The sequence below is a fragment of the Amblyomma americanum genome, chromosome 6, assembly GCF_052857255.1.
Source record: "Amblyomma americanum isolate KBUSLIRL-KWMA chromosome 6, ASM5285725v1, whole genome shotgun sequence".
NCBI classification, from domain to species: domain Eukaryota; kingdom Metazoa; phylum Arthropoda; class Arachnida; order Ixodida; family Ixodidae; genus Amblyomma; species Amblyomma americanum.
Genome location: NC_135502.1, coordinates 1,999,503 through 2,017,150, shown reverse-complemented (window position 1 = coordinate 2,017,150; position 17,648 = coordinate 1,999,503). Strand labels below are relative to the sequence as shown.

General features: G+C 50.3%; 1 protein-coding gene across 1 annotated transcript; it reads right to left on the bottom strand.

Annotated features, from left to right (window-relative positions):
* Positions 1–518: 518 nt before the first annotated feature.
* On the bottom strand, positions 519–15,261 carry LOC144094443 (disintegrin and metalloproteinase domain-containing protein 10-like). Its single transcript, XM_077628379.1, has 10 exons — positions 15,126–15,261; positions 13,887–14,105; positions 13,093–13,294; positions 12,121–12,305; positions 11,089–11,269; positions 9,195–9,348; positions 8,063–8,161; positions 5,940–6,130; positions 1,177–1,382; positions 519–893 (listed from the first exon to the last, which is right to left on the bottom strand). Exons 2-10 carry the CDS (start codon positions 14,022–14,024, stop codon positions 711–713), a joined length of 1,539 nt encoding a protein of 512 aa, XP_077484505.1. The 5' UTR covers positions 14,025–14,105; positions 15,126–15,261; the 3' UTR covers positions 519–710.
* Positions 15,262–17,648: the final 2,387 nt, after the last annotated feature.

Genomic DNA, 17,648 nt, shown 5'->3' with positions numbered 1-17,648 from the left:
GGCAAAGGACAGGGCTAATCAGAGAGACACGGGAGAGGCATCTGCCCTGCAGTGGTCGTAGTACGGCTGATGATGATGATGATGATTTCAAGAGAGCGCGCTCAAAAATGAATGAGCTGAATAACGTTGTAATAAAGTTGCAACTATAACGTTGAAGTGCTCTTATGCGACGACGGTTGTTCAGCAGCGTGGTTCTTCCGCCTTGCGAAAAACTTGAGAAGTGCGGTGGTTTCCTCTGTTTAGTTGAGCGGAAACGAACTCTGGTGCCAGCAGGGTCGAGTGCACGCAGCACGCATGCGCGAAGCCAAGGTGTCTGGAGAATTTTTATTACGTTCTTATTCCAACTTTCAAGGCACTTCATCGCAAAGTAAATGATAGTGATACAACTAATTGCTTGAAGCGCAGGATGTACTGATCGCGGTAGGCGTAATGAGGCTTCATGCTTCAATGTGTGCACTACAGTTGTTGTCACGCACTGTACGTCTGTTAATTAGGCCGCTATGAAAGCGGTGCACGAGTGTTGCTCCTGCATGGCTTTAATTGTGTGGGTGCCTAAGCCTGCAGATCTCGCAAAAATTATGTCACCGTATCGTGCGAAACGCTTTCACTAATGTATCCGTTCTAGTTGTTCAGCGTCGAATTTCGTGCACAAAAATTGGAGACGGCTGGTAGCGCTGCTGATGAGGCGCCCATGCTGCTGTATTCCCCTGTCACCGGTGACGGCGTATGTGCTCGGTGATGAAATCGAGCGGGTGGGTGACGCTGATGGTGAGCTTCCTGTGCGGCGTCAGGTGTGGGTTGCTGGTGGGCGTGTAGACAGTGGAGACTCGTATGAAGAGCAGCGTCAGCACGGCACTCAGCAGGACACCCAGCGCTGTCAGGTACCAGTACCTCTGCACCACAGATGGACACGTGATAGAGGACTGCAACAGACTGGCCTAATTATTTCCAACTAGTGCGCAACAGGTGAGACAAGCAGGAAATGAAGAACACAGCGCTCAATTTACGAAACATGCCAGCGACGATGACGCGTGCATGGTGCAGGTAGAAAGAGATGGAATTATTGTATAAAATGAGACCGGAGCGGATTGGGGGAGGGGGGGGGGATAGTGTCCTTCTGACACGTGCTTCGGCGAAGGACAGAGCTGTGTGTTGGGAACTGGAAGGCGTACTCACCGTGAGCGCGTTGGTGATGCCCTGGTTTCCGAACACGAGCCAATGCAACCTTGTGAGCGGGCCCTCGGTGTCGATGTGGCGACACTGCTGGAACACGTCGCAGTAGCCGCGCAGGTTGTCGCACGCAGCGCCCGGCTCGAGCCTCTTGTGGCACAGGCCGCGCATGCGCTCGAAGTGGCACGCCTCGTGGCACTCGCTCTCCTCCCCTGTTTTCAAAGGACGCACAACAAGACTCTGCGCGTTCCAGCCCAGTCCGCACGTTTGCCAGAGTCTAGAAAATAAACTTGTGTTGCTGATTTTCTAAACAACAACGATAAAGGGCCTCTCATTGCTTTCTTAAAAGGGCGCAAACTTCGGGAACGTCGTTCATGGACCCTTGCACTCTGCAAAAAAATGTGACGTCCACTAGTGCTAAGCCAGGGCAAGAAAGTGCTTTACATTTTTTCATGCCAAAATCTAACTTTACTTCCTCTACGTCGATGCCGTCGTTGTTAAACCTCTTTATTTGCCTTAAAGAGTAAAAAAAGACGGCTTTTGCTAGCTGCAGCAGCTGTGCGTTGGGAATAAGCAAGACATGTTTTATCTGTGCTGTGGTGACAGTTTCATCAATAAAAGCCTAACTTACCATACGCGTGACTTCATTTTCGGAATTAGGAGGTTAATTTCTTGCTGGCATTATATCAGACGACCGTAAAGAGCAACAATTAAACACAGAAATTGGGCTTCCCGGTTAGCTATTTATAGACAAGAAAGCCTTAAGGCGCTACAAAAAAGACACAAAATCCGGCTATGCTTTAAGAAGTCCGAGATGGTGGTAAAATCTTTCCTATTGTCGGGCACAGCAGCTAGAGATGTCATTGGTATGGTGCGGCTTAGGATGCTAGTCATACTTCCGCGAGTCTTTGAGGTGTTTGTTGGTTCATTCTTCAAAGCTGCCAATGCCGCTTTATCGCTTTGTTTACGATGCAAGACGTGACCAGATTTATCTTGATTGATCGCGTCCAGGGGGAACCGATTCTACCTCGTTCCAGAATGTTCTAGTAACTTTGCACGCTTTATCCCGAAAGTTCGCTGTCAGCTTTAAATTGAGCACGGCCGAGAGCTGCTGGCATTCTGCTCGACGACAGCCGAGAACGCTTGGTGCTACGCCGCCGCCGAGTGATTCAGTCCATTGTGGGCGCAAGTCAGCCCAAATAAAGAGTTTTGTTTAGACGCCATTCTCGCTCTGTCTCTGCTCTCCGGACTGCAGTCACGACTTCGTGACATCTGATGGAGGTGCTGGGTAGCCTTCCATGTACCGGAAACCCCCTTCAAGTCGAGACGCCAGCACTCTGCACTTCGCATCGGAGGGCGAGCCAGCGGTTCACCGAGCCAGCCGACGTCTGCAGGAAGAGAAGCCTGAGTTCGGGACCCTGCCGGACCGCATCAGACAGCGAAAAGACGCCGCAACGTCAACCATGCCCTCATCACACACGTCGACCCCGATCGTCCTGCAGCAGCCGCGGATGCCGCCAACATTCAATGGATCCCCAGGCGAAGACCCCGAAGAACGGCTGGACCAATTTGAGCGCGTTGCATGGTTCAACAGTTGGGATGTTGCGACTAAAATAGGACAAGTCTTTTTCTGACTAGAGGGCTCAGCACGCACGGGATATGAAAACCACAAGTCTTCCCTAACTACAGGGGGGCTATTCAGAAGAGAACTTTTGAAGACATTCACCAAAGTTGTGGGGAAAGAAAGAGCCGAATGACTCCCCGAGTCCAGGATCCAGCTTCCGAATGAGCCTGTACGCGGTTACGTTGAAGAAATGAAGCGCCTCTTTCGCCGCGCTGATCCCGATATGACTGAGGAAAAGAAAGTTCAGTTTTTACTTCGCGACGTCAAAGAACAAATCTTTGGCAGCCTCGTCCGCCAGCCACCAACAACCATCGAGGAATTCCTGCAAGGAGCCTGCACCATCGAGAAGATCCTCGACATCTGGACACGGCAGTACAACCGCCCTGCTTATGTCTCTGCAATTCCTTTGGACACGATGACCATGCACCACCAGCGACAGCTTGCGGGAAGTTATCCGTGAAATCGTCCACGAGAAGCCCTAACGACACCCCGACGTCCTCTCCGACATGAACCACTTCACTAAGGTGGCAGACTGGGCATGTTGGTGATTCATAATGGAAATGTACAGCGCAAATACAGACAAGGACACTAGAAAGAATGACATGGACCACACGAGCGCTGTTTTCAGCAAAGCCCCCCTCCTTGTCAGCGGGTAGAACACAAAGGGCGCGTTCTTTCAGAAAGGACAAAACGCGCTTGACAGGTACCTTCGGGACAGGCTGCTTGCAGTGGTGCAACGCGTCCATGCGTCCATGCGGAGGCACACCGGGCCACCCGTCTGACCAAGGACACAAGCTCCGGGGCTGACCTCTTCTCTTGGACCGCGAACTTTGGTCCCAGTGCGAGCTCCTTCTGTACATCCTGAGGCAAGCTGATCTGTTCAAGGTCATGGACAGTACCAGGTGACACTGAGCGCTTCTCAGGGAGGGCTCGCCGAAGCTGCCGAAGTAAAGTTGCCAGAAGTGCTCGGTGTTCCATGTCATTCCTTCTTGTGTCCTTGTCTGTATTTGCGCTGTACATTTCCATTATGAACCACTTGTTCCAGAATGCCGCCTCTCTGCTCCCGCCCGCCCAGCGAGCTCAAGCCCCAGGAAATGCGACGCCTGGAGGACTTCCGACAACCAGCCGTTGTGCTTCCATTGCGGTGAGGCCAGCCATATTCTTCATCACTGCCCGCACGAACGTATCGGTCTTCGTAGATTTGCCGTTGACGCACCACGACGACGCCTCGGCCAACGTCCGCAAGAAATCGACGAGTACCTGCGTCGAGAGGAGTACGCGCTGAACCACCTTTCGCGCTCACCATCACCGTCAACCTCGCGCTTTGCGTCGACACGCCGCAGCTACGCAGCCGAGGTACGAGGAAGGTCTCCCAGCCCTCGCAGGGGAAACCAAAGACAGCAACCTCTGGAGGTGGGGTTGCTCACAAGCGAAACGCCGAAGATACTCCAACGACCATGCCGCATGAAGACGCCGACACCGACACGCCGACGCCGCATGCAATGACAACCTCAACCACGACGTGAACCGCCTTCAACGCGACGCCACCAAGGAAATCTTCGACGACACGCCCTACTCATTATTCACATACCCGACGAAGCGGTGAAGCGACGCCGAGGACGACGTGCAAAGCAAGAACCAGGGCATCGAACTGGTTATCGAGGGCGGAAAATTACCGCTCTAGACGACACAGGAGCCGATTACTCGGTGATGAATCTAACATTCGCTGCGCAGCTGAGGAAAGTCACGACCTCTTGGAATGGCCCACAAATTCGCACCGCAGAGGGCCACCTTATTACGTCATTAGGGCGACGCACAGCGCGACTGACTGTCAAGAGAAATACCTATCCTGCGACCTTGTTCGTGTTATGGCAATGTTCCCGCGAAGTAATCTTGGGCATGGACTTCCTTTATGAGCATCAGGCGATCATCGACCTGCGATCCAAGGCGATCACGCTTTCAATGGACGAGGCCATCCCTTCGATGGGAACTCGGGAAAATCACGTTGCCCTGAGTGTCCTGGAGGAAGAAGTCAGCGTCCCACCACGTTCAAGCATTATCTTGACCGTAGGCGCCACGAAAGCCATTAACGCAGAAGCCATCATCGAGGGGACATGCAGTTGCTTCTATACCGAGGAATCAGCATCGCACATTTCCGCAATGGCCAGGCCGAAGTACTGCTGAGTACCTTCAGCGAAGAATACCGGCACATGAACAGAGGAACGACGATCCACTTGCTACTCGCTTAATCACTACTCCCTTAATTAGGGCCCCTCTAATGACACACACAGGCATTAGCATAAAGACGTGTTACCACGTTATGCGATGAAGACTATACGACATACATATCAAACCGCGCTTTAACCAAGCCGCACGAACGTGCCTGCTGGGCCTAGGGGTACAGTGTCTGAGTCGCAAGCGTAGAGTCTAAGTTTCGATTCCCCACTAATTACCGAAATTTTGTTTTCAGGCCAATTGGTTTAATTTATACGCTGACGTATCATAGTGACGTTTTACTCTTGTGAAGACATTGCAATAACAATTCATGTGATGCTTTGATTACTTTTCAATTCCGCCGCTGCACTTGTGGCGTCTAACCTTTTCGCCGAATAAAGTGTTTCGCGACCTAACGCCGCTTTTCCCGCTGAACGGGAGGCCTTAAAGAGGCTCTCATTAAAGAATGCCTAGGATGTTTAAGGGCGCCGCTTGACAAAGCTCCTCCAGCAAGAATTTTTTTAATGCGTTTTGTGGAAGCTCAGTTATCTGCAGTCAAAATTTGAATTTCCGCGACTTTCCCTCTTTTCTCGTCACTTTTTGCGCGCTGAAAAGTTGGCGCTCCTGCACCGGCTCCACTCTCTCGGCCTCTCCGTCGGCCACCGCTGATCGCTGCGAGGCATGGAAGCGGGAGTATTAAAAAATTCCTTGTAAATTATTGGCACGCTTTTGACGTCTTGTACGCGGCACGAACGCTCGGCCGCCTGTACTCTACATAATGCGTGCATTTTATAGCCAACCTCAAAGAGCCTTTCCGGGGACCCTGCTATCGCTTGAATACAGATCTGACGGGGCTACTAGATCGACACAATTAAGGGACGGTTGTGCTGCAGGTAGCCACCAAGGAGTAACTGCGGCAACGAAGTCGTACCGTGTCCTCTGCAGGCGATGAGGCACCGCTGCCCCGGGGACAGGTCCGGCCCGCTGAGGAAGCACGGGACGAGGCCGTACTTGGCGCACACGGAGCGCACGCACTCGCCGGCCTCGCACAGTTGCGTGCCGCGGTTGCACAGCGTGCCGTTGGCGCGCCGCCGAGAGGCCGGGCAGTGGGCGCTCACACCGCTGGTGGCGTCAAGGCTTCTACTGCGCCCGGCCACGCTTACTGTCTGGCACAACACATGCTCTGTCCGTGTACAGCGCTCACTTTCAGCGGGAGTGCCGTCGACTGACGTTAGCGCTCTTAGCCGCGCTGCCGCTACAAGCAGAGCGCTTTCGCGAGCGCAGGGAGGCAGCAACTTGGTCCGGACGTTTTCAACAGCAAACAAGCGTGGGGCTTGTCTCAAGAAAGAGAACGAAAAGTGCCGAAGAGACGGCTTCAAACGGTTACCGAGTTCTTACGGGCTCGGTGCGTTTCGGATATGAGTGTTTTTATTAGCTTAACCAAAAATGCACGCGTAGGTTTTCTTGGAGTTGCTACCACGGTGAAAGCAGATTGAACATGTTTTGGAGGAACTAAAACGACGCAAATAGTAAACACTTTTGCCAGCATTGTGCCGAATGCGAATGAGCTGCGCTCCATTACACTTCGGTGGTTTCGAGTCGAGGCTCGGTTTTCAAGGCGAAGCTGCGCCAGACAAAGGTCGGCGAAATCTTTGAGTGAGGGCCTTCGTGCTAGCGCACTAAAACTGGAGCGGATACTTAAGCTCCGCCTTAAAAGTAAAACACGATAACCTTAATGCGTTAATGTCTTTATATGCGGAATTGGTCATTTTTTTCTTTACACGGCGATTCCCCATACCACTCCTGGCGCAGTGGTGCAGCAGTTAAGCGACGCGCCTGCTGCCATCGGCGGGGCTTGTGAGACCCAGGTTGTTCTTCCCGAGCACCCTATCACGACTAATCATTACATGAACTGCCACCTGCCCCGGCGGACAGTGAGCTCACAATACATGGGCAAGATGCGTTGACCTCACATGGTCATGTGACCTAGGCAGCCCACCTGTCACACAAGTGGGTGGCACCCAGCCACCCAGCTTTTCAAGGTAGCAGAGGGACCGTGTAGCCAACGGCCGAGTGGAATCTCTGGTGGAAGCGCACTAAAAGCAAATGGCATATAGAGTAAGGCAAGACAAAGAAAAAGAAAAAGGCAGAATGAAGAGAGGCATGCAGTTGCACCCCGATTGACCGTTTTTCTCTTTTGGTGTCACCCCCTTCAGGAGCGAATTGCTACGCAGAGAGAGAATAATGTGAAAAAGCATTAGCTTTCATCTTAAAGGATGCTATCTATGGTCCAGCCTGCCATGATTGTACAGCAAAAATTTTCATCCTCCCGAAGGCTTAATTGCGCACTTTCTGTCTCCACACAGCGACTCGGCACAGGTTTCAGGGTCTCAGTTACACTGCTTTTCCGCCATTCATGTAAGAAGAACTCATTATGTAAAGAAATTCAAAGCACTCATCCAGGCTAAACAAGCAGCGAAAGAAAATGCTTACTGACCGCAGCACTACCGCAGAAAGCGCAGGCGTTCATATTGAAAATGACATTTTTCGTTAATTTCGCACGCCGGACTTTATGTGGTCCTATATGGATGATTTCCCAGTATTCAGGCCTTGCGCCACACATTTGTGCTCCTTGTGCACGAAAGCCGCCGCGGTGGCTGAGTGGTTACGGCGCTCGGCTGCTGGCCCGAAAGACGCGGGCTCGATCCCGGCCGCGACGGTCGAATTTCGATGGAGGCGAAATTCTAGAGGCCCGTGTACTGTGCGATGTCAGTGCACGTTAAAGAACCCCAGGTGGTCGAAATTTCCGGAGCCCTTCACTACGGCGTCTCTCATAGCCTGAGTTGCTTTGGGACGTTAAACTCCTATAAACCAAACCAAACCAAACCCTTGTGCACGAGGATGTGGAGGTATTCAGGTCGCTGCGCCTGAACGGGTTATTTCCGCCTATTAAACTGAAGTGTAAGAGTCTGATTCGCAGGAGTTGGCTTGAAAATAGACACGCATGTACATGCATAGGAACTGGCAATGCGGCGATGAGGCGGAAAAGGATACTCGCAGAAGGCCTCGAATCGGCAGTCGTCCTCTGGCCGGCATGACATTGACTCGTCCTTGATGGCGCAGTTCTTGGTGCAGCACGGCGAATTGCTGGGGCTGCACGAAACGTGGGCTCAGCCAGAATAGATAAGAAAGCGCGGGCCTAAAGGACTTCTCAGCCATCCTGATTTCACTTCACGGAATGTCATAACACCTATAACGCTATCTTGCCAAAAGGATGGTACCGCATACACTGCTGACGGGACTTGCGGTCCGCTTTTTATAAAACGCTTCTCCGGTATCACACATGCTGTTGCGCAGTCACCCGAGGCCAGCAAGCAGACAAAGGTGAGGGGCCTGCTATGACATGCATGTGAAGAAAGCATGCAGTACATATCGTCACGGTGTTGGTGACAAGAAATACACGTCCGGCAGGAGCGGAGCCGCCGAACCGAATTCACCGTCTTTCGGTCCGAGCGTCGCCTGTGTATTTGCTGGTTTCCTTCACACTGATGCCAGTAAGCCACTCTTAGCGTGAGCATGCAAGCGCGCCGTTTCATATCGCTGCAACAGAAAGGCTGCGTGATTCAAAGCAACAGCAAAGGAGCACAAACACAAGAGAAGAAATGCGCCAACACACGGACCAATGCTGCTAAAGTTTGGGGGGGCAGGTTGGCAATCTGCTGCGTAAGGCAGTTAGAAGCTTATCTTTCGCGCTCATATTAGATCCCCTGGCGACTGCACGCACAGATAAGAGCCCAAAGTGAAGAAACTAACTGATCCCAAAAGCCCACCTTTGGCGGAAAATCTAAACACATTGAAAAGTTTGCTGCGGAAAATCTTATGTTCCTTCAGTATGTTTGTTAAGAAATAAACATACTGAAAGATTTTCCGTCAAAGGTGGGCTTTTGGGATTGTAGCACTACAATTTACAAGCGCTCAGTGCGCTACGCAAGCTACTGCAGAGCCCGTGAACTCGTTAGTGTGAGGTGCAAATCAGAGATGCAAAAAGTCGTCGTCAATCAATCAATCAATCAATCAATCAATCAATCAATCAATCAATCAATCAATCAATCAATCAATCAATCAATCAATCAATCAATCAATCAATCAATCAATCAATCAATCAATCAATCAATCCCGCGCGTACCTGCACTTTGCTCCGGGCCGCAACTTGCACGCGCTGTCGGGCCCGCTGTCGCGCGGGTAGCAGCAGCGGTCGACGCAATCGCGGCTGTCGTAACCGCAGTCGCACTCCTCGCCTTCTTCGCGTACCTTGTTGCCGCAGAAGGGACCGCGGGGCTCTGCGCATTGACGCCAAGGGGCTGCTATGCGGAGACGAACAGGCCATAGTCTCACCAGGGCAAGGCCGCTCTAACGAAGTCATCAGTTGTTCGCACTTTCCTAGCTAACAGCACCTCTCCCTGAACAAGCACGCTTCGTACTAAGCCTCTCCTCAACGAAGCTGTGCAAGTTAACCTTTTAAACGCCGCTCTATGAAGGAGTCTTTCAAAAACGAAAATTTCTTATTGACAATTCGCAAATGCTTTCTAAAACAGCTGCCAAGAAAAAAATAATCCGGCCATATTACAATGTGCAGGCATGATTGTTCTCGTGTTACATTTCTGGACATTGACTTTTCCCATACAGAGACAAAATCTAAGATAGTAATATCGTCTGTCTTATAATTTTGCTGCTGCCAAACGCGAATGTTCTAAAAAAGGATAATTTGCATAAAACTCATTGCCAGTGAAAGACACACAGGCTTTAGTTCCTTATTTTTCTTCCCTGAAATCCCCACCACTTTGTCATTAATCTTGCTCAGTTTTGTTGATTTCATTTTTTTTCTGATAAAGGGCTCAACAAACGTTCGGCTCTGACAAGGCTTAAAAGATACTCGTTTACAAGTAATAATTCAAAGCCTTTAAATAAGTTAACAATAGATATTATAGCTGGGATGTTGCTATGAGTTCCGAATCTAACCTTGCGCCCCTTACAACTCGTCCAAGAAGACATCATGCACAATCTTTAACTCCTTTCTAATCTAATGTTTTTAAGTGTTCTATTTACCCGCGTTCTATTTAGGAATGCAACAAGCTGTCTTCTGATGTGATTATGTCCATTGATTCTATTGACAAAATGTTGGCGTCTTATTCATAGTCGTGTTTGTATTTGCGTTACTGTTGAACATGTCTCATTGTAATTTGCCTGCTACTTATGTATCGCGTGGTTCTTGCGACGAATTCATATCCACAATACCGCATTATTTTCTCTGTCGTAATTGTCCAGTATTATCTGTCCTAATTGTCCGGAGATAAGCACAGACAGAGGACCCATTATATACAAACGTAACGCTGGCATTACATCCCCACCAACATTTGCCGTAAGCCCCCTTGCTGCTGGAGTACTTCGGTTCATTCGGGCACCGTACCGGGTCGAAGCATGTTCCATGAGGAAGACCTGTGGTATACTGGCATTAAAGTTGTTTTCTTTCTCTCACTCAACACAACTCTATGCAATTATTGTTTTCAGAAAAGAAATATTTGGCTCTTTCTGGCTATGCTGGCGTTTGTCCGGCATAAACGACGCATTTATAGCTGGGAAAATTGAATTTAAAAATCTTTCCTCGAGTCGTTTCGAAGTCGTGGCGTCATTATCGACAGAAAAAAAGAGGGTTGGTATCGCTTTGAAGTGAATAACACTGTAGCACAGCGTTCGGGGTTAGCGTCGAAAAATTGCTGTAGATGCACGCACTTCACTTGCGAAATCGGCCGTCATTTCATTTTTTTGTTGCTAGCTTAAAAAAGCTCCGTTCTCGTTGCCCTATCGGTACAGGATAACTTGTATTTGCCCCACGTGTTCCTTTAGGCATGACGAAGGGTGGTAACTCGCAGAGAAGCCCACTAAATTCTGTCACGTGGCTGACGAAAAGCAAGCAGGCCAATAGGGTCGAAGAGGCGGTGTGCAGTCACGTACACTTTGGGCAAACCTCATAAGTGCTCGTCATTTGGCCAGAGAGGAAATGCCGCGAGTGGACAGCTCACCCTGCAAGCAGTTGGGATTGAAAGCCTCGTCCGCAACGAGCTCCTGCAAGACGAGCGTGATGTTCCGGATGCTACACGGTGAGAACTTTCGGCTGTTGGGCTCTCCTCCGCGGCGGGCGTTCGGGTACATGAGGTAGTTGCCCTCGGTGCCGCCAGGGGTGCACTCTGCTGGGACGTCGTGCTGGGGGTGTACAGCATGCGCGAGGAAGCTCAGGCAGCACATGCAAACTAGAGCTAAACTGAAGCCTCACCTGCCATGCACATCATGGAGATAGCTATAAGCTCGACGGAAGTAACTCATACGAAACGTCGTGGGTATAGTGAATAGGTCCTCAAAGCTGTGTTCCACATTGCAGCGTATCCTAGGAAATAGACGAGGGAAATAAGACGTGCGTTGTTTCCTCCATAAATCCGAGAAGGGCTCGATGATCAAGTTGACAGATTCAACTTTCTGTGTGCGCCGGCCGAGAGGTGGAGTTCCGCATTGAAGCACTTATTTTTGTCGAAGGCAGTGAAACCATGCTTGTCAGTATACCATTATTATGCTTCGTTTAAGAGTACGCGCGGATGCTTCTCGCTTGCAACTATGAGACTTGCAATTTTGTGCAGCTATTCGTGTACAGACTCCCAACAGTTCCTGAGTGCTTAGCTTCAACACTGCGCCATTCGCCGGCGGCTTATTTAATGCAGCAGAACACGAAAGCGTCGAATGGGCTGCACTACGCCCTTGAGTGAACAGAATCAGATTCTATTTCGCATGCCTGAATCTGCGTAAAAGGAACACGCTACGCTGTACGCGTATGACAAATACTGTTGGCAATTTCAGGTTGCCTTTGCGCGCCTTCAACACCCAGCCCACACAAAGCCTGCGACGGCGATGTTTTTCCGGGTTACACGGCGTCGTCGTGTGCCGTAACTGGCTATGCCCACGTTTTTTTGCCGGTGAAACAAGTTTCATCACTTAATAAAGACATTTACACCGCAGGGAGCTGGACTCATGGAACGGTTTGGGCGTTCAAGTCGCCCTCGTACCGGTGAGCCGAAATTGTGTCCGAGCTCGTGGGCGAAGGTGACCTCGGTGTCCCGCTGCGACTGGCGCACGTTGTTGTTGATGAAAGTGACGAGGCCCGTGTTGAGGCTGAGGCTGCCCTTGTACGCCAGCGACATGTCCACGTTGGCGCCGAAGTGGAACTTGTCGCATACGCCTCCCGAATCGGCTGCATTGACGGAATCAATCCCTTGTGTCCGCCGTTCGAGAAGGTTTCACACGAGAACTAATCCCGCACTGAACAGAAGCCCAAATGGGATGTGAGATGCTCGGTCACGAAGGTGAATCGTGGCCACGGCTACTGCAGTGCAAAAAATTACACGGCTTAGGCCTACCTTGTATCCCCAATAAGACTATATGGGTAAACTTAAAGGGAAGATTGAATGGTTCGGAGGGCTGCCGCGCGCAGTTCTCAAGGACAGAGGAGGACAAGTCGTTTTGTGCCTGCGTGCACTGTTTCTGAAGTGATGTGGTCGATAGGCCGGCTCTCTGCACACCGAATTGCACGAGTGCAGATAAAGCAGCGAAGTTGGAGAGAAGAAGCGGTCGCTCGCTTTTCTTACAGTATCGCGAGACCATGCATATAGTAGCGCCACGATGCATTTGCTATACGGGACCAATGTCAAACAGAGCTGGCTTCTTTCCATGTGCTCGCCACAAACACACGCTCTGGAGAAGATCTTAGGTCCGCTTCTCGCTGCGTGTAGACTTTACCTCCGAGTTAGTGCCAATGTATGCGCTCCTGCTCAAGCGGTACCCGTGGGCGTGGCACATCCTAAAATATATGGTCACGGCACGTGCAGTGATGATGACGACTGGTTCAAAAGTCGCGTGCAGTGAGCTCTGGGAAAAGCACCTTCTCCATTCAGAGTGCCGCCTCGATGTCGGGCTCTCAGTGCCTCAGTACGAAATATATTTCGCTTAACTGGCTGCGAAGCGAAGGGCTCTTGCCGTGCGAGACCCACCTCGTGGCTCGGCGAGGTAGGCGAGCCCCAGCGTCCCCCCGGGGAAGTCGCGGTGCGTCCACACGTACGAGGCGCAGAAGTTGTCGTGGTTGCTCTTGGACAGCTCGAACAGTACGTGCGTCGCGTCCATGTTCTCGCGGCAGAATGGGTTCGTGTGCCGCGTGGGGCCCTCGCACGCGCTCGAGTCGTTGATCTGCGCGCAGGGTGAGGACCCTCTTTCATTGGAAGGCGAGTGAAAGACTGCCAAGGCTCTTAATTGGGCTAGTTGGCTGCTACAATGCTAGCTGCAAAATTTAGAAACAAGACAATGGAGGCAAAGAAAAAAAAGAGCGCTGCGACCAGGTCAGCACCCGTTCTGCCTTCTAGCTTGTCGCAGCGTTGTTTCTGCCTTCAAAATGCCCCAACTAGTGGAACTGTCCTTTTAACGAAAGGAAATGAAATCACAAATGGAACAGATTGGCGAGTGAAACAAAAACGGCGTCGCATTTGCTCCGAAGCAATCCCACTGATCGCTCCTAATTTTTCCCCCTCTTGTTTTCAATTTTTTTTTCTATCTTCTTTGGTTCAAGTGACGCCGTTCCAGTCGAATACGGGGGCTTGACCCGCACACAAAGAAGAGAAGAAAAAAAATAGAGGAAGTCGGTTGGTAAGGGACCACAAGAGTCGGGTTTCTTCAGCCCCGTCAAGTGGCCACAACGCCTTTGGCTCAGTCGATAGCGTGGATTTGGATGAAAGCAATCTACTGGCCCCAACGTACACAGACTGTGCCATGCACGGCCATTCACCTGCACACGCTGCACTTCGAAGGAGATGCCGGTGATGCCGCCGAAGTCTGTCCTGCTGAAGACGTCCGTGGCGGCAGCCGTGTGCGTGGCCACCATGGCCGTGATGGCGTCGAGCGCCTTCTCGCGCTCGCCGCTCATGTCCGTGAGCACGGCCTCGAACAGCGTGTGGTCAACCAACACCTCCAGGTTGCAGACGCGTTTCAGACCCACTCGCCGCTCCTGCGGCAGAGTTTCCACCTCTTTCTGCGCATTTATGTGGACCCTTTCTGTTAACAAATTGCGAATGAAAACCGTTGTTAAAGTGGCCTCTCTCGCACTTATTATGCATTAAACACAGGCGCAGTTTCTGTATTGATGTAGAAAAAGTTTAATTCCATTGGCGACGATACCACGCGCAGCGACATCATTCCAAAATTAGATAATGTGGGGAAGCCAACTCAACAAGATTTCAAATGTGTATTTTTGACTTTAGATACTTCGAACCACAATGTCCTTAAAGAATACTAAAAAGGGCTCATTTTCGACGTTTACGGCCATCAGTTGCTCAATACAATCTTGCCTCGAAACACCAAAAATAAAAAGTGAATGCATCATCTAATTATTTATCCATATGACGTACATAATGTCCACCTTTCTGCAAAACCCAGCTCGACAAACCGCACCGATGTATCTCTCAAAGGTTTAGGGCGAACATCACGAGGTCTAACCGGTTCACCGGGTGTGTGAAGCTTGACTCGACCATTAATAAATAATAACTAAATAAACATTGCCGCAACTAGGACCCCCGGCGGCGCGAATTGATCAGCATCGCTGACCACTGCACGAGAGCACTATGCTATAGCCGCAGCCAATCATGGCTCGTGTTAAGCTGAAATATACTTTCGCACGGTGCATTGCACATCGTTGTTATGCCGACGACCCAGCAAGGCAGAACCATGAGCTAGGCAGGCTAAACACATTCTTTCGCAAATCTCATCGGTTAAATTGTGTTAAATCCCTGCCACTTTTCTTAAAAAAGAAAAAAATAAACCCGTGAAGGGTAAGAAAAATAAAACACCCTGTATATGGTCGCCTGTACGACATTGCCCAGCGTCTTGTTCGCGTTAGTCTTCAGGCCTCCTCTTATAGGACACACTATCGAAAAAAAAAAAAAATCTCGGCTTACTGAACCCGACTGTCTTGCTTAAGTATGAAGCGAGAATTAACTTTCAGCTTAAAGGAAAACCTTCGCGCTCTTACTGTGAGGTGTCTTGCACTAGGTTCAGTGGGAACTGCTGTGCCAGGCGTCGAAATCGACTTGGTCGCTTCAGTGAGCGAGTGACGCCGGTTCCCGTCAGCCGAATCCAAAACAGAGCGCTTCGGCCGGAGCTGTCGGTGCTGCCTCTTAAGTTTCTGGATAAGAAAGGGCTACATCAATCAGCTACAAAAACTAAATTTTTAGAACACATTCCGCGCAAAGGGTGACTGAGTGATGCTAGCATGGACGACGAGCAAGAAAGACAGTGGCGTTTAGCGTGTTTCCTTCTGTAAATGTTTTTGACATAGAGAACCAATTCAACGGCAAATCTCGCTAAACCCTCATATCGATTGCCTCCGAGACTTGCACTTTTGCTTCGAGTACGTAAATAGGGGCTTTAGAAAAAAATGAATACAGGCAGCCACTGTGCCGCCGACAGAACGAGATATTTATTAATGCGTGAGCATTAGAAGAGCCTTTGCAAGCGGAAACGGCGACCGCCGTCACGAGTAGACGCATGACTACCTCGGATATATCGAACTTTAGTATGCCACCTTTGATATATCGAACTTTAGCGTGTTAACCTCGGACATAGAGAACTACCGTGTGTTAACCTAGAGTATAGGGAACATCTGTGTGTTAAACCGGATATAAAGAACCTTACTATGCCACCTCGGATATATAAATGAGTTTATAAAACGTGATATTGAAGACGCCGACCACAGCAAAGTACACACAAAAGACGTTTCGGCTCCCCTACGGGAGCCTTGTTCACAGTAAACAACGAGAACCGGGTGCGCGAGCTTATGTATGCTTGAAAAGGGGGCGCAGGGAGCGTGCGTAAGCAGTTGTCAGATTTCCGCAGTTTCGGTTCAAGGTGTGACAGGTCGTTTGTATAATCAAAGATTCCAGGTGAAGGCGAGAGAATTTCCTCTTTTCTGCCGTAAGAACTTGTGCCTTGCCCCAGTCGATAATGTGCTGTTTCAATATGCAGTGTTCGGCGATCGCACTGGAATCCACTTTCTTGTTTTTAACGTCGTTTTTGCGATCTTTTAGGTGCCTTTCGAATTTGCTGGTTTCGCCAATATAGAACGCAGTCGCAGTCGGAGCAGGGAATGCTGTAAACCACGCCGGGATATTTTTCTTTTGGAAGAACGTTGGCCAAAGCATGTCGCAGCAATGTCAACATTGAAGGTGCGCAGAATGCGTGCCAACGCCTCGCTGATTCTAGGGGTGTAGGGAACAGCAGCACGTTTCAGCAGGGAAGACAGCAGTTTCACGTTCTGGTCGACACACCTGTTTTTCGACCAATGCCACAAAAGATGTTGGGTAGTCATTGCGTGAAAGTTCTTTCCGCACCATATCAAAGTCGTTTGCCCTGTCTTCGGGAGAACTGCAAATGCGTTGGCTCCTTTTTAATAAGGTGGCAGCAACCGATCTCTTATGTGAGGCTGGGTGGACGGATCTAAAGATGAGATAACGTCCCGTGTGGGTGGGTTTCCTAAAAACGCTGAATGATAGTTTGCCACTATCGCATTTTACCAGGACGTCTAGAAAGGGCAATGCACCGTTCGCCTCGGCCTCGGTGGTGAACTCAATGGCGTCCTCTATGGAGTTCAAATGTGATGAAAAATCAGGCAAAACGTCTTTTTGAATCATGCAGAAACAGTCGTCAACATATCTGAGGAAAACTTTTGGCCGGTGAGCAAATGTTGCAAGGGCACGGCGTTCGACGGACTCCATGGTGAGGTTCGCGACGGTAACGGAGATAGAGGCACCCATAGGAGTACCTTGAAGTTGTCGGTAAAACAGCACTTGGAATACAAAATACGTGTTGCTGAGGCAGAACTGTAGGAGTCTGCAGAGGTCAGGAACGTCAATAGGGGTCCTTTCAGGAAAGGATCTGTCAGACTCGAGGGCAGAAGAGCAGGCTTGTACGGCAAGGTCAACAGGGACGCACGCGAAAAGCGACTTGACGTCAAACGAGACTAGCAGCTCGTTGTCGTCCGGTGATATGTCGCTTACCTTCTCGATGAAGTGAGTCGAATTTCATACGCGTGTCGAGCCACAACCCACAAGAGGCGGTATGATGCGATGAAGGTAACCAGAGAAGCTGTGGAGTGGGGAACAACTGTAGTCCACGATCGGAGGCATCGGCATGCCAGCCTTGTGCACATTAAGAAGGCCATAGAGGGTGGGGGCCGAACCGTAGGTGCACAAGTTTGAGGTAAAGTGGTTTGTGGGTCGGAGGGACGAAACTTCAGTTTCTTTGTTCTGGTCGGCGTCTTCAATGGCACGTTTTATGATTCAACCTGACCAGACGAGTTTTCATCCAACTCTTGATTTCATAATTGAGTTTAGTGTGTTAACCTCGGATAAATTGAAATATTGTGTGTTAACCTCGTATACACCGTTTTATCATGGGCGCCGCCATCTTAGAAAGCTGGCGCCCTCTAGTGTCTAGTCTGAAAACGACCGCCATGCTGGTATGTGCGCAGGCAGGAGGCGTGCGTGACGTCACACGT